The sequence below is a fragment of the Pelobates fuscus genome, chromosome 6, assembly GCF_036172605.1.
Source record: "Pelobates fuscus isolate aPelFus1 chromosome 6, aPelFus1.pri, whole genome shotgun sequence".
NCBI classification, from domain to species: Eukaryota; Metazoa; Chordata; class Amphibia; order Anura; family Pelobatidae; genus Pelobates; species Pelobates fuscus.
This window is the reverse complement of record NC_086322.1, coordinates 209,288,131-209,303,170: the sequence shown is the minus strand read 5'-3', so window position 1 is coordinate 209,303,170 and position 15,040 is coordinate 209,288,131. Positions and strand designations below refer to the sequence as shown.

Here is a 15,040-nt window from a genome sequence, read left to right as displayed (position 1 = left end):
TAGCTGCACGGGCAAAGCAGACACAGCCCCAGACAGTAACCCTACAAGCGACTAGCCCCACCAAACCAACAAACGCAGCCATGCACATGGACGATGCGGCAGTTCCCGCCATGTGTACTTCTTCTGGGCTGGGTACCCACATGGAGACATCTCTCCAATGCCGGCCATACACCCGGGGAGCCACCCGAGCACCGGAAGCACCCTGGGCCCATGACCCTCAAAACGGGATCTATGGCACGACGGCGCAGGTTCCCTTTAAGGCCTCAGGCCGAAGACTGGTGGCATGCAGACTCCGCGAGACCGTGAGCAACTGGAAACAATCCAAGCCCAGGCACGCCAAAAGTCCTCCTGCCACAGAATAACCAGCTAGAGAAACACCGCTGACCCTTACTCGAGAGTGGGATGGACAAGGTCCCTCATTGCGACCTGATTAACTGATCCCCCAAGACCACCACATTATCCCGCCATGCGGAGTAGGCTGAGGACACTTACCATTGTTTGTGCCTGAACCGGCACGGAGACACGCACAGTGCGCAATAGTCTGCTTGGACCTGGTGAACCTAATTGCAGCGTGTAATATAGCATAGAAATGTGAAGCTTTAGACTCAAACTATAAAAGTGTCATTATTACTACCCAGGCATTATAACCACAGGGGCACTAGAAAAAATGTGTAAATAATAATGTTTTGCATATGCCCAGCATGATATTTAACCCACTGTCTTCCCTTACCTATCAATCTATCCACTCTATGGCTCATAAAAGTCAAAAGTGATGCGGTGTTCGCTAAAACAGAATTCCTGAACCCAGCAGATTTTTCACTCCACATACATAAGTACCACATCCAAGCCATGTTTAAGCCTGAAAGTCACTATATATATATATGTCTTCTACTTAGCACACAGGTTAGAATAGAACCTAATGTTATACCGGTTTGTATCTCGACATGTTAACCTTGCTAGCTACTGCACTCAAAACACCTACTTACCTAACCTGTGATCTACTATTATACTCATTATAAAACTTAACATAGGCGACCTAGCTAAGCAACCAGCATCATTACTTAATTTTATCTCACTCAATCTTCTTTGGACAAATCAACTGTTTAGTTCAGCTGTTAAATATAAAAATTGTGCAAATTATCATGCCACTGTGTACCATGTATGAAACTTGAAATACGCGATTGTGGCGCCTGTTGAAATATTGTGTTTATCTGCACTACTAAAAATAAAGAATTAAAAAAAAAAAAGCAGAAATAGAATCATAACAGACTTAGACAATTTTTCCAATTCAGAAATTTTGCCCTTAAATTTGAAATTCTGTTTGAATTCCCGACAATTCTCATATCAGTAAATAATTAAAAATTCCAGCAATAACCATTTCCAAGAGATACTTATTCACTAAAATCCAAAAGTAGCAAATTGAAATCAGAATGTCAAACTTGAGTCTAAAATGTCTGATTTGGAAAAAATCTCCAGTTCAGCTTGGCTATTTGAATCTAACAGGTCCAGAGGTTAGTGTCAATTAATAGTGTCCATTGTGAAAGTGGATTCATACATAATTAAAAAATCTATAACAAAGCACCACAGCTTCAGAGATGACAGCATTCAACCTGCATTAATGATAATTCAAGACTCAAACTTACATTGTTAATTAGGTCATAAAACAAAATACATTAAAGGAACACTATAGCTTTAGGAATACAAACAAGTATTCCTAACACTATAGTGTCCCATTAACTGTTTCCGCCAACTCCCCCTCCCCCAAATTAAGTAAAAACTTAAGGTTTACTTTACCATTCCTCCCTCACCTTGCTGATCAAAAAAGTACAAGTGCAAAAAGATAGCCACGATTTAGAAGTTGAGTCAGAGCTCCCTCTACTGATGAATCATGTTAAAACATTCTCCTTATGTGAACTAAATCTATAAAATTAGTTATATGACAATATTTTTATTTAAAAAAAAAAAACTTTTAGATAAATACTACCAAAAGTAAAGAGAAGAATAGGTTATGGAAGAATAAAAAAAGAGGTATGACTTTACTTCTGTTACTACACACAGGAGGCCGCTCCAGGCTCTAGCAAGCAATTATCACACTGTACAATAAGGAAAGCTAAAAGGAAATGTCAGCAGTTTTTCAGGAAATGTGTAGAGAGAGTGAGTCACAGGCAGGCAGTGAATGTGTGGCTAGATCTGCACAAACAAAGTCATTTAACTCCTAAACGGCAGAGAAATGTGTAGTGACACTGCAAGGCCATGATCTATACACTATAACTGCTTTATTAAGTGGAGGTTGTTTTTTGTGCTTTGAGTTTTCCCTTTAATAAACTGGACCATAAAGCAAGCTGTATGCAGAGGGAAAGTGGGGCCCGCGACTGTCACCCCCTGATGGCGGCCCTGACTATGCATGCTTATCAGACCTGACTTTCATTCTACATTAATGTTCTTAGACTTTTAGGGAACCATTTCAGAGACAGAACTAGTTTATGGTTCTCATTAAGAACAGTGACTATTGCGCAATATAATAATATAATCACATTGTGCAAGGACAATCCTTGAGAGCAATATCATTTTCATTTTCATCTGACGACAAAAAGAGCTAATAACAATAATATTATTTCTAATAGGTTTTTAAAAAGTATGTAATTATTTTGTCTTTGTACAACGTGTATGATTGTTGGTAATAACCATCTTAGTTTGTAAATACTGACTCTAATGACTCACCTTTTGGCTTAACTTGTTCTTTGAAGCAGGGCTGTTGTCTAGCTCTTCTGAACTTGGGTTCTGTAGTGGTTCATTAATTTTATGTTTTTTCCAGGTTTTGGGATCAAGATACCACGCTCCGTATCTAGATTTAACATAATTAGGATGGTAAGTTGCCTCCTGCAAGAGAGATCCATTTATTAGTAAAATCTCTGCAACATTCAGAAAGAATAGGACCAATGCATATAAATTAGCTGACATATTGACTTAACAGTGAGAAATGCCAAGGGACTTTTTAAGGATTCAGCATTGAGACAGTTAAGAAATTAATCTGTGTAACAGCCACTAATTTCGATAAACACTGCATATATTTTGAGTTGTATTGATTACATCCAAATGCTCATTTTACCCTTGAGGATTAAACACTTCACTAAGAAAATATTTAAAGTTCATTGTTTAGATTTTACATAAACATGCACATACACACATATGTATGCACTTAAATTGCAGCTGGGGGCAAGCCGGGTATGTCCCATTTCCGCTCTGTGATGAGAGAACCCTGTACTGCACAATGTCAATATGTGTGCAGAAAATAAAGTATTCTATTTCAACACTACTCACCATTCTCTAATATCAAAAGCAGTAGTATGAGAGTTAAAAGAACAACGTAAGTACCATAACCACTTCAATATATTTAAGTGGTTATGGCACCTGGAGTCCTTGGGTGCCAGGTCCCGCATCACTATTAAATAATTAACACACTGTTTAGCAAAGATTCTCATTCCCTGGCAGCCTGAATCCCAGCCTCCAATTACGATATGGTGGAGACGGAGCTATGCTTCCACCTGCACCATACCAAGGATTGGGGCAGTGATTGACTGAAAGTACTTAGTTGCTGCTCTCAGACAATCACTATCCGCAATCCCTCATATGGTGTGAAGTGGAGCATAGTTCCGCCTCTGAGGACCAAGAATCCCTAATAAATGGTGTGTAAACCGTTTAATAATGACCTGGTACAGACTTCAGGCACCACAACCAATTCAATAGTTTGCAGTGGTTATGGTGCTTACAGTTTCCCTTTGATATATCTCAGCAGGTGGGCATAAATATGCTGACTCTTTTTTCCTTAACCTAATATACAGGTGTAGGGGGATTTATTTGGGAAAAGACCATATTAGCAAGAAGAGCTAACACAACAGTGACATTAATGTTCTCACAGTCATTGCACAAGATCTAATGTGATTATGGACTGTCTCTCACTGCTTGTGGTGTGCAATCCAGTCTTGTTACAAACCACAGAATAGATGAGACTTGTGACTCATCTCCTTCCATAATAGTCTTAGTGAAGGAAAGCTTTTAAACAGACTAAAATTGTAGGTTTCCAAAGACACTACATATATTATTAACTGGCATTCAGCAATTTTAAATTTAAAACGACTACCTGTGCTCTGTAAAAGGATTTTTTTTTCTTGGGTCTTACCGGAGACTGATGTTGAAGCTTGGAGCGAGAATGTTTTAAAATATTGGGTCGAGGTGTCAGTCCCACAGCCTTTCTTAGCTCTGCAGGGACGTTGCTCAACTCCACCACATGGATTGGTACACTGAGGGCTGGTTTAGTATCAAAGTCACTGGAAAATAGACTGTAGACTGAGGACTCATTGACATTACATGACTCACCACCCTACGAGGAGAGGAAGCAAAGGACTATAACACTGTTCAAATATGAATTACAATAAAATAATGATTTCAGCAAAGCCTAATGCTATTAAAACAGAGTTTTCAGTTCTAAAATTTACAACATTGAACAAAACATTGGAAATCACCTATAACTTGCATTAACATATTTTTCAAGAGAAGCTCAATGTATTTTACATTTATATTAAGTGTTTAGTAAATGACAGTATAATCCAAGTCAGACAAGGCAAAGCCAGGGCGAACATTGCAAATTAAGAAAAGTAAAACATTTTGGTTCCTCTCTGTTTATTTTTTCTATGCTGACTAGTGAACGCCAGGTGGAAAGGATAGAGCTTGTAACAATAACTGGCACGGAGCTATGATGGAGAGGAGGGGATTTCTTTATTTATTATTATTATTATTGCAATTTATATAGCGCCAACAGATTCCGTAGCGCTTTACAATATTATGAGAAGGGATTTAACTATAGATAGGACAATTACAAATAAACTTACAGGAACAATAGGTTGAAGAGGACCCTGCTCGATCGAGCTTACATTTACAAATGCATGTCTGATAAATATAGGGATGGGTAAACTATATTACAAATTCTGGGAAGTGACATTTCCCCTTTAAAAATCAAAACCCAGTGTCATTGGAATGTGTGACTATGTTGTTAAGTGATTTTTTATATAATCCATTACAGCTTTTATAACTTTTATAATTTTGAGCATGATTTTTCTAACTGATATATTTTGCTTGACATTATGAGTACAATTCATGCTGCACCTACGATATCAACCCAATGTAGTGGAAAGCGATGAACCTTTAACTGAACCAAATCTTAATAAACAAAGTTATTTCTTTATTTCTATTGGAGAACAACATAGGTGCACCCATAAGATACTACATATGTATGTTTCTTGCAGGTTGTATGCGGAGAAAGAAAGCTCCTCCTCTTCGCAAATGCGGGCTGCTCTTTGGAGTTAACGCACCTTCTCTTCAGCTCACTGGCCCAGACATCTTCACCTTTTATCCAAAAGGAAATCTTTCCCACAGGTACTAATATGCAGTCATTTAATATGGAAAGATTGATTACACTCCTAATTTGGACCGTGGACGTGTTGCTAACAACTTATGGGATGATCATGTAAATGCTTGATCATAACTCTTCCTTTAACTTAAAGCACAGCCAACAGGAAAAGCATAATATATGCGCTCGGTTTGCTCATCAATAAGTAATCACGGGCTGAGCTCTTCATACTATACACTAATAGCATATAATTGAAACAGGAATGTATAACATCCGTGTACCCTTCATTCAATACTTGTGCTACACAAAACTTGTTTCTAAACTTGTGTGCATAAGGAATTATGCTCATACTAAGGAACATAAGAACATGAATATTACAAGATATTTACTATGCAAACAAAAAAAGGTGGTATTTAATGACAAGAGAATTTCCACCTAATGCACTCACAGCACAGAATACAAATATAATCCATCTAAGGGGGCACGCCATTTAGGATTCCATCGTGAAATGGACATGTCATTGAGAACAGTTCTCTCAATAATCCATTTAAAAGGACATACACCATTTAAAATTCCATACTGAAATAAAAATGTTACTGCAAACTGTATTCACAATAGGCAAACACACTGATCTGGAGATGTGTTTTTTGTGTAGCTTTAGAAGCCTTTCAAGAAAGCAGATTCTTGGTTGGATCGTAGCAAAATATAATAAAACGTGCAGTGCTTAGTATGAACACATTATGTATGTGAAGAACTTCCCAAGTTAATGTTCCCCTTTTTACCGAACGAACTATACTTCCCTTGATTCGGTACTTTATTTCTCTCGAACACTCCCTCCCTGGAAGCTGGCAGCCGATCGCTACCAGGTGCATTTAGCCACAAACCCTCCAGAACTATTTTTGCCCATTCCACCATTCCTTTTCCAGTAACCGTCACCCCCTGTTTTCCCCCCTTTCCCGGCCCGCCAGGAGAGCAGCAATTGGATGGAAGGCACCCTGGGCTATGATGATAAATCGCTCCCTGAGAGCCAGGCGAAGCCTACATTTGTTTGACTGACTGCAAGGACAATCCTCGTGGAACTATTTTGGGCTTTGGCCACGTGTGCGGTCGGTCAGAACTCTACCCCGGTGGCGATTCTACTACACTACGTGGATCTGAACGTTATTTAGACAACTTGGTCTATCTGAGGATATATAATATGTGGGAGTACCTGTCGTTTTTCCTTGTGTTTGGGGGGTTTTACTAGTTGTACCTTGTGTGTCTGGGAGATAATTAGTTAAAGCCTTATCAAACTCACTTATTTCTGGGGGGCTTTTACTGTACATGAATAGGGACCCCATGCTGGGGGCTATGTAAATAACCAGATGACTTGGCCTCAATAAAACCAGTTATTTTTTACCCTTGATCAAGTCTCAGCTGTTTGGGTATGCGACAGGGAGAGAGCGCTATATTCACTGGAGCCTTGTGGGAATGGGGGGGATCTTCAAACAAACGTACCACTCTGGGTACAGACGGTTCGTCACAATGTATCTTAAAGAACAATATGTGTGAAAGTCTTTAGATATATGTATTACAAAAATTAATATAAGTAATTTATTGGTGATGCTAAAACATCATGCACCAAAATATATATATAAACAATTATTTACAAAGAGATGGAATTGATCTTTTATTTGTATATTTAAAAAAAGAGTAATTGCCCTTCCTTTACCATTTTGTTTTCATGCAGGTGTGACTAGATCTTCAAAGACAGAAACCTAAATGGCAGATAATTGAGCAGTGGGACTGCAGGGGTATGATGTATACACCAAAATTGCTTCATTAAGCTGAAGTTGTTAAGGTGTATAAAGTAACACTTTAAGTATGAACAGATGGGTGTGTGGGAAGACAAGTTTTGTAACTACTGAGCTAGATTAGGTGGATGAACTAATAGAAACTTACCAAAGAAGCCACCCAGTCACAGAACTCCTTAGTCGCATGCTTCATATTCTCATTTAATGCTGGAGTCAAGCTTTGATTTGTTCTGAGACTCTTCTCCTCTTTCAACGATTCTTCTTTCTTAGAAAGCCATGTGTATGGATTCTTTTGCCTGGACTGTCCACTTCTACAACGAAACACAAAACACAGATTGAACGGTGTGCTTTGGATCAAGAATGTATTTTGTTCTTTTAAAGTTTAATGTAGTTCTGGTGAGTATAATCAATATCATTTTACTGCAAACAGTGCCTTTTCATTGCCCCCTGGGGACACCTTCAGTGGCCACTCCTCAGATGGCCAGTGGAGCAGCACTGCCATTATCTTTCCTCATAGAGATGCATTGATTCAGTGTATCTCTATGAAGAGTTGCTGACTGGCTAAGCCAGCATTTGGCCCCGTCCACGTCTTGCCTCCTTGCCTATAGTGTTACTATAATAAATACATTAATAAAAAGAGCTCTTTTGAGCATGGTCCTCATCAACTCATTGTTCCTGTAATATTTTGTTATTGTCTCATTTATGATTACATTTCCCTCTTTATAATATTGTTAAACACTGCAGTATATGTTGCCTCTATATAAGTGCCAGTAATAATAATATTCTACAGCAAATATAGAAAGTATCTGAGTTTGTGGGAGGTAATGGAAGTTATGGAACTTAATCTTCCTCAGTAGTTAGAATTCCTCCATAAAAATGAAAGCACTGCCCTTGCAAGTTAGGTGCAACACCAAGATTTATGATACTGATACATCAAGCAGATCAATGAGCACTTAAACTGAGTGATAAGCCCCGACCTTGAATATTATCAACATTACAAGATGCATTAAGTACAACTAATCAACATGTATAGCCATATACAACTATTTAATAGCGAAACCTAGCTACACAGAACAACTTCCTCTGCAAGACATGTTGGCTAAGCTTCCTAAAAGAGATGAAACCCCATCCACATACTCAACAATCTTGGGATATGCACTAATATCAGTGTGCTGTCTTCTCTTTCTGAAGCTGGAGGGACATATTAGAGTTACTCCAAGCTCCATACCTACTTTAGTGCTTTGAAGTGGTAACGGTGCTTGGAGTCTGTATGTGCAGCATTTCAGTTTGAAACACTGCACATAAAGAGTTAAAGCACTATGTTGCCAGAGCTGTTTTGTCAATTCTAAGCAGATTTGTAATCTGGTTCCAGCACACACAGCATGCTCATGACAGACAACCAATGGTGGCACACTCCCACCCACCTCAACCCGTCATCCAGGATGTCCCTCAACCTGCAGTCAAGCAGAGTTTAGTCATTGAAGGATGATTATGCTGCCGGGAGAACTTGGGCTACGGGTGGGATCACAGATACATTTCAGCAGGTTATCTTTATTATTTTTACTTGGGGGAGGGTTAGTTTAATAAAAAAATGGTTTATGGCTGGAGTAAGAGGAATAACCATGCAAATGACAGTTACATCCCCAAAATGTAATATACAGAGTAATTTTAACCCCTTAAGGACCAAACTTCTGGAATAAAAGGGAATCATGACATGTCACACATGTCATGTGTCCTTAAGGGGTTAAAGACAAAAAATACAGTACATACTAGTAAAACCAATCATATAAGAATGGCACATGAATGTCATTTGTTTGTCTTTTCCATTTGCTACAGGTGTATAAGAAATTACCATCAGATTATGGTTAACCTAGCTGGTTGCAACAACACCTATAATACCTACAATGCGGACTGTCTGCTACTTGCGAATGACTTCACACTCAACGCTTCTTGCTGTTCTTTATAGGAAGTGCTGAATTTATCATCTTCCAGCAGATTATCTTCAGCTTTATACGACCCTGCAGCACTTTTCACGCGCATCTCTGGGTCAAGGATATCCACTATCTCCTCAAATAACTTTAAACAAATAGCAAAACAAAAATAAAAAATTAGATAGCGTTTTCCAAAAATACACAAAACTAATTAAACATGTATGTAGTGCTTACAGACATAAACAGAGAAAAAAAATACAAGAAAACAAAAAAATACTACAAGTTGCAAGTTTTGTTCTAACAGCTTTTGTTCTAATTTTACTAAAACTTGATTATTAAATATTATTATCATCATCATTTTATTACACATTGTGAGTCTTGTCCAGACAGCTCTGAACCTAAGGAGTAGTGAAATTTGAGCTTACTATATGTTTAACCAACTAAAAATTCAAAGCAGTTCCATAGCAGCAGTTACAGGTGGTTGTCAACTAAATTTACCATGATGCTCAGGAATCCTGTCCTGCCATGATTTAGTCATCACTGCCTAGACTAGAGGATGGATCATTACACATATTGCACCATCTCTTACAATAAAAATAGTGAGAAAGGCAGTAAGTGTTTGTCCCTTAAAGGCACACTACAGGTATCCAGACCACTTTATCTCATTGAAGTAGTCTGGGTGCAATGTCCCTGTCCCACTCATTCCTGCAATGTAAAACATTGTAGCTTTACTCCGTAAAACGACTCTGGACGTCATCATGCTCTGCATGAGGACGTCCAGCATCAGAGAAAATCCCATGTGAAAGCATTGAGGCAATACTTTAATATGGGTAAGTGAATAAAGGGTTATTCAATCCTTTACAACTTGGGGAGTGGGGCCACGGGGGCTGAGGAACATTTTACTGTTAGAAATACATCTCTGTATTCCTAGCAATAAAGTGATCCTTTAACCTCTTAAGGACCAAACTTCTGGAATAAAAGGGAATCATGACATGTCACACGTGTCATGTGTCCTTAATGGGTTAAGTAAGTTATTAGTGGATGCTGAACAGTTGGGACTAGGAATTCAGACACCATGGTTTTAGTTATATAGTACGCTTTTATTGATTGTTCCATTTTTAAGCCTATGTCATTTTAGTAAGTAAAGCTATTTTAATTGTTTACTATTCTGTAGATCAATGAAGGTGATTTTATTACATTTATTGAAGTGCACTGTTTAATATTTTAATATTGTTGTGCATTTTGGGAGTGCATTACAAGGATGGCACCTGGTGTGTGGGTTAGAGATCGGGTTGGTGTATAAGAATTTTGGTGTTGGTTGGTGTCATTTTATGTTATTGTTTTGATTTTTTTTTTTTTCCATTTCATTTTAGATAATGCTTTAATGAGAATCTGCATAATGTGGCCTGACCACAATGGTTTTCTCAGAGAGTATTGCATTTCGTGGGTGCTTTCATAATCAGTACATGCCCATTTCTTACTTCTGGTGGCACAGCTTCCTCTAGATGAGGGTAGAGAGCCAGTGGGTGCTGCGTTAGACCATATTCTATCTGTGCAATGTACTCTCTGCGAGCCTGCTGCTGGGGGAGAAGTTTGGAGAAGCAGGTTTGTTCTTTTGTGAACCTCTTAATGGGCTTCTTCTCAGCTAAGTCAGTTTCATTGGTAGTATTGTGCAGAACCGGAGATGCTCCTTTGCGAGACGGAATAAAAGAAGTCTCTGCAGTGGAGGGATAGCCGTCTCGAAAATCATCCAATCCTTTAGGAAGGAATGACCAATTGTGACTGTTAAGACCACCAGAGAGTTTCAGCTTAGTTCTGACATCTTTGACGTGTGCTTTATAGAGCCTCTCCTTGTACCTATAAAAAAAAAGCAAAAAATAAATTATACAATGCATGTTAATTTCAAGAGTTTTTTTGATTTCTCATATTTATGACATGATAAGCAAAATATTAATTATCAAGCTTTTACACTGAACGTTCTCTTCTTTTCAAGGATTTTCTGGGCTATAGATGTTGTTACTATCACTGACCAACTCAAACGTGGTGTCACTATCAAGAGAATGAAAAGCTAAATTGACCCTGTCTGATATAGAAACTGCTATTGCCATGTTTAACCCCTTAAGGACACATGACATGTGTGACATGTCATGATTCCCTTTTATTCCAGACGTTTGGTCCTTAAGGGGTTTTAAACAGGTTCTAACTAAGTAATGTATGTCATCTACGGAATTACGCCAAAATAATGATGCAGACTGATAATTTTATGCTATATTTTTTAAAAGAGGTAAGCTAAGTGTAGTGGTTATGGTACAAATATCTGTGGGTGCCACATTTTTTTGTCAAATCATTTGGGGGTAGTTTGGTAAAAACTGGGGCTCTTCCTGTCACCCAGAGACCATCTCCTAACCATCCTAATTTCAGACATTATTAGTGTAAATTCTACCCTTTTTTGGTCTTAATGTTGATTTTGAGTTGTGTCCATTTTTATTCAACAATTTTGCACAATCTCATCTTCAATTTTTTTCTTATATTTAATTACATTTCTTGCTTTTTATATAAAGTTTTTTATCTCATAAAAATTAATAACTATGTGCTTAAACGCAATAACTTTTTTATTTTTATATTTATTCTTATTTTATTTCTTATTGTCTCCTCCACACTCAAAAGTATATCTATTTTTGGTTGAATATGAAGGTTTATACTATACCCATATTCCAATTTATTCTGATATCATTCTTTTATATCAGTACCCTATATTAATATGTATGGGTATTATATTAAATTATTGGTTTAATATTTTGATATAGACCTATGTTTTTTTAATGTATTAATTATGTTTGTGTTTTTTGAGCAACTATAAAGGACTTTTGTTTAGCTCATTTTATCAATTAAGATATCAGAAGCACGGATTTAGAAACCAAATGAGAAAAATGAAGCATGCTGGGATTTGTAGGAACAACTAGAGCCCGGAAGTGATGTATCGGCAAATCAAGCCGAACCGGAAGTAACGCGACGACGCAAAACCGGAAATGAAACCCAGCTGTACAAAAAAAAAATTGTTTTTTTAAAAAGGCGCGAGGAGATGATTTCAAACCGGACACCAGCAGACTTACAGACACAGACTGAGGAAGCCGAAAAGGACGGCGAAACATGTTTCTGACTGAGGAGGATAGAGGATATTTAGTATTTATGCATGCCACTTTTACATGTATTTTATTTTCTGTTTAAATAAATTTTAATTTTAAGCTACTTATATTCCATCTCCTCCTCATATTTGGTATCCGGTTGAGGGAAGTGTCACCTCTTAATTGACACTTATGCCTGCAGTACTTAGAGCCAGTTACTAAAAGGCTCTATAAAAGGTGAGCACTGAGCTTATATATATTTTGCACCATCTGGTTTAAGATAATCTGCACCAGGAAATCTCTCTTGTGCTTTATTTGGAGATACAATCCACAGACAGAGGGAAGAAAGGAACAACCCCTATCCCTATGTGTTACTGCCTACCTTAAAAGGCACGTTGGTCGATGTGTTTAGAGCCTATACCCCTATAAAAGGCTCTTTACAATGTGAGTTTCCCTTTTTTATTTATGTACTTTCCACTAAAAGATTACTTGACAGTACTACTCTATATATCTCTTTTCGTGTTTACTTTACATGCATACCCCGTGTGTACTGTAAGGGATAAGTCCATAAGGAGTACTATTATCACACTTCTTGCGCTGCACTTATATCAAGTTGTTTTGAAGTTTGTTGCATTCTGATTCACTGCTTGGTATTTTGTTTTCTTTTGGTTTCACAATTATAGTGGTTTTGGAGTATCCACTAAAAGTGCACATAGCAGCTACAACAAATAATTCTCACTAAATAACTATTAAGCGCCTTTATTCTAGCCACGTCCATTTTTGTATCTTTCTATAAATTCTAGCCTACTCTGATGGCAGTCACGGGCTGGGAGCTCAAGTATAGGTAAGCACAGTGATCTCAGAATTGATACTGATAATATTTACAAGTGTAAATGTATCAATGCTGAGAGCAGGATGGTCTCTGGATGTCAAGGAGATAATAGATCATGTTTATGGTGTATACAGCGCTTCTGTAACAAATGAGTTAAAGTATATGAAAGGTCAAACGGTCCTTAAGAACCAGAACGCTGCTTAGTAGGCAATATCTAAAAAAAAAAAAAAAAAAAATGGGTAATGGCGTAATCCAGTTATCATACTCTGCCAAACTACATTCATATGAATGACTATATTCTTATTGTATATGTATAAATTAAATTCATTTTAAAAGTATCTTGACAAAGCCATTTAAGAAGCAAAACACAGATTTGGCTATTTATTTTATAAATGTTATTTTCATGTTAAAATGGAACTGTCACTTTTCTGAAAGCTAAAGGGTTACTCTAAGCACCATGACCACTTCAGCGAAAAGCGCTGCACATACAGAGTTAAATAACTTTGCTGCCAGAGTTGTAACTATCTCCCGTAGCGTCATTAAGCTAATGTTAATTCCGTGAGTGACATCACCAGAGGGAAAAAAATCAGGATGTAGGGAGAACTTGGTACTGGTGTTGGGATTCCAGGTAAGTCTATCCTTTATTTTTATACAAGGTGCCAAGGTGCCAGCAAGGATTACTACAATTAAAAACAGTGTTTTACTACATAGAAAGTGGTGTAGTCACACAATACTGGTGCAAATATAAAAGTGAGTCTGATACATTTTATACATAACTTCCTGTGTTTCTTTGATTTCTCCAACAATGACTGTGTTCATATGAATGAAAGGGGTTTATAAGAATTATTGAAATGGAGCCATGTGGAGGTACTTAGCTTCAGTATAGATGAGGATTGCTACATTTAATGTTACAGATTTGTTAAATATAGAGATATGTAAACATAGTATTAAAAATCTTGGGAAGAAGCCTTTTAACAGATAGTCAGATTTTTTTATACCATAAACCTATATAAATCAAATATGCATAGTGTGTTATGAAATAATCTCTGAATATTTTGTGGAGTAAAAATAGACCAACGTCTGTCAACTAAAGATAATTTCTCACTTGATTCAAATTTTGTAAACACCTAATTAATCCAAAACAGTTTTGAATATGGGTTAATTTGAAATGGTTAAGATATGGGCGAATAGTTTTCTTCAAAGTCAAATCCTAAGGAATATATTAATAATGAATATAAAAATGTCAAGCTATTGCTAGCCGATCAAGCAACCATCGGGCCAATTTTGAAAAGTAAAATAAAACGGCAGTCCTCTGAACCCTCATTTAAGCTAATTACATTATATTTATTTTGTCCAAAATTTGACTTACCATGGGAAGCGAGGGCGTGTATCAGTATTCATATCCCATGTACAAGAGACAACTCTGAACACTGAGCGAAAGCTCTAAAATGTCAAGTAAATTGGTTAATCAAATATAATCACTCAGGTTTTACCAATTCCCACTGAGCTATATTAATAATAGAATAGGGCACGAATCAATCAGTAATAGCCGCTGTAAATCTGCATGCCATTGAGGTTTCACAACATTCTATCTCCATGGCAACACTTCCCACCCGCAGCAACCACGCGCTTCTTTAGAACGTCAGCTCCAGACGGAAGTGAGCTCTTTCTAATCGTACAGGGAGAGAGATTCTGCACATCTCATTGTCAGACAGAGACAGCGATCGTGTCTTGGGGGAGGAGAGCTGTGGTCTAACCTGCAGAGGCGCAGTGGAGATTGGTTATAAGGAGGAATTCTGGGGCAAAGTTGTAAAACAAGATCAGTCACCAAGGAAACCAGTGGAATGCTACTTTTAGAACTTTGCCCCAAACTGACACCTTGGTAGTCCCACTCCATTACAATTCATAGTGTGGTTTGATGTAAAAAGTAGTAAGGGTAGTCTTTAAAAGTG

The 15,040-nt window shown here is 37.6% G+C and overlaps 1 protein-coding gene across 2 annotated transcripts in view; it reads right to left on the bottom strand.

Annotated features, from left to right (window-relative positions):
* FAM47E (family with sequence similarity 47 member E) overlaps positions 1–15,040 on the bottom strand; it is a 35,878-nt gene that overhangs the window by 8,369 nt on the left and 12,469 nt on the right. The window contains exons 1-6 of one of the 2 annotated variants that reach the window (XM_063425324.1): positions 14,458–14,695; positions 10,613–10,988; positions 9,104–9,276; positions 7,349–7,511; positions 4,181–4,381; positions 2,722–2,880 (exon numbers count right to left, since the gene is read on the bottom strand). In XM_063425324.1, coding sequence (XP_063281394.1) covers positions 2,722–2,880; positions 4,181–4,381; positions 7,349–7,511; positions 9,104–9,276; positions 10,613–10,988; positions 14,458–14,489 — 1,104 coding nt within the window. In that variant the 5' untranslated portion in view covers positions 14,490–14,695. Of the gene's footprint in view, positions 1–2,721; positions 2,881–4,180; positions 4,382–7,348; positions 7,512–9,103; positions 9,277–10,612; positions 10,989–14,457; positions 14,696–15,040 lie in introns of those variants that run through there. The other variant, XM_063425323.1, reaches the window with a different exon arrangement.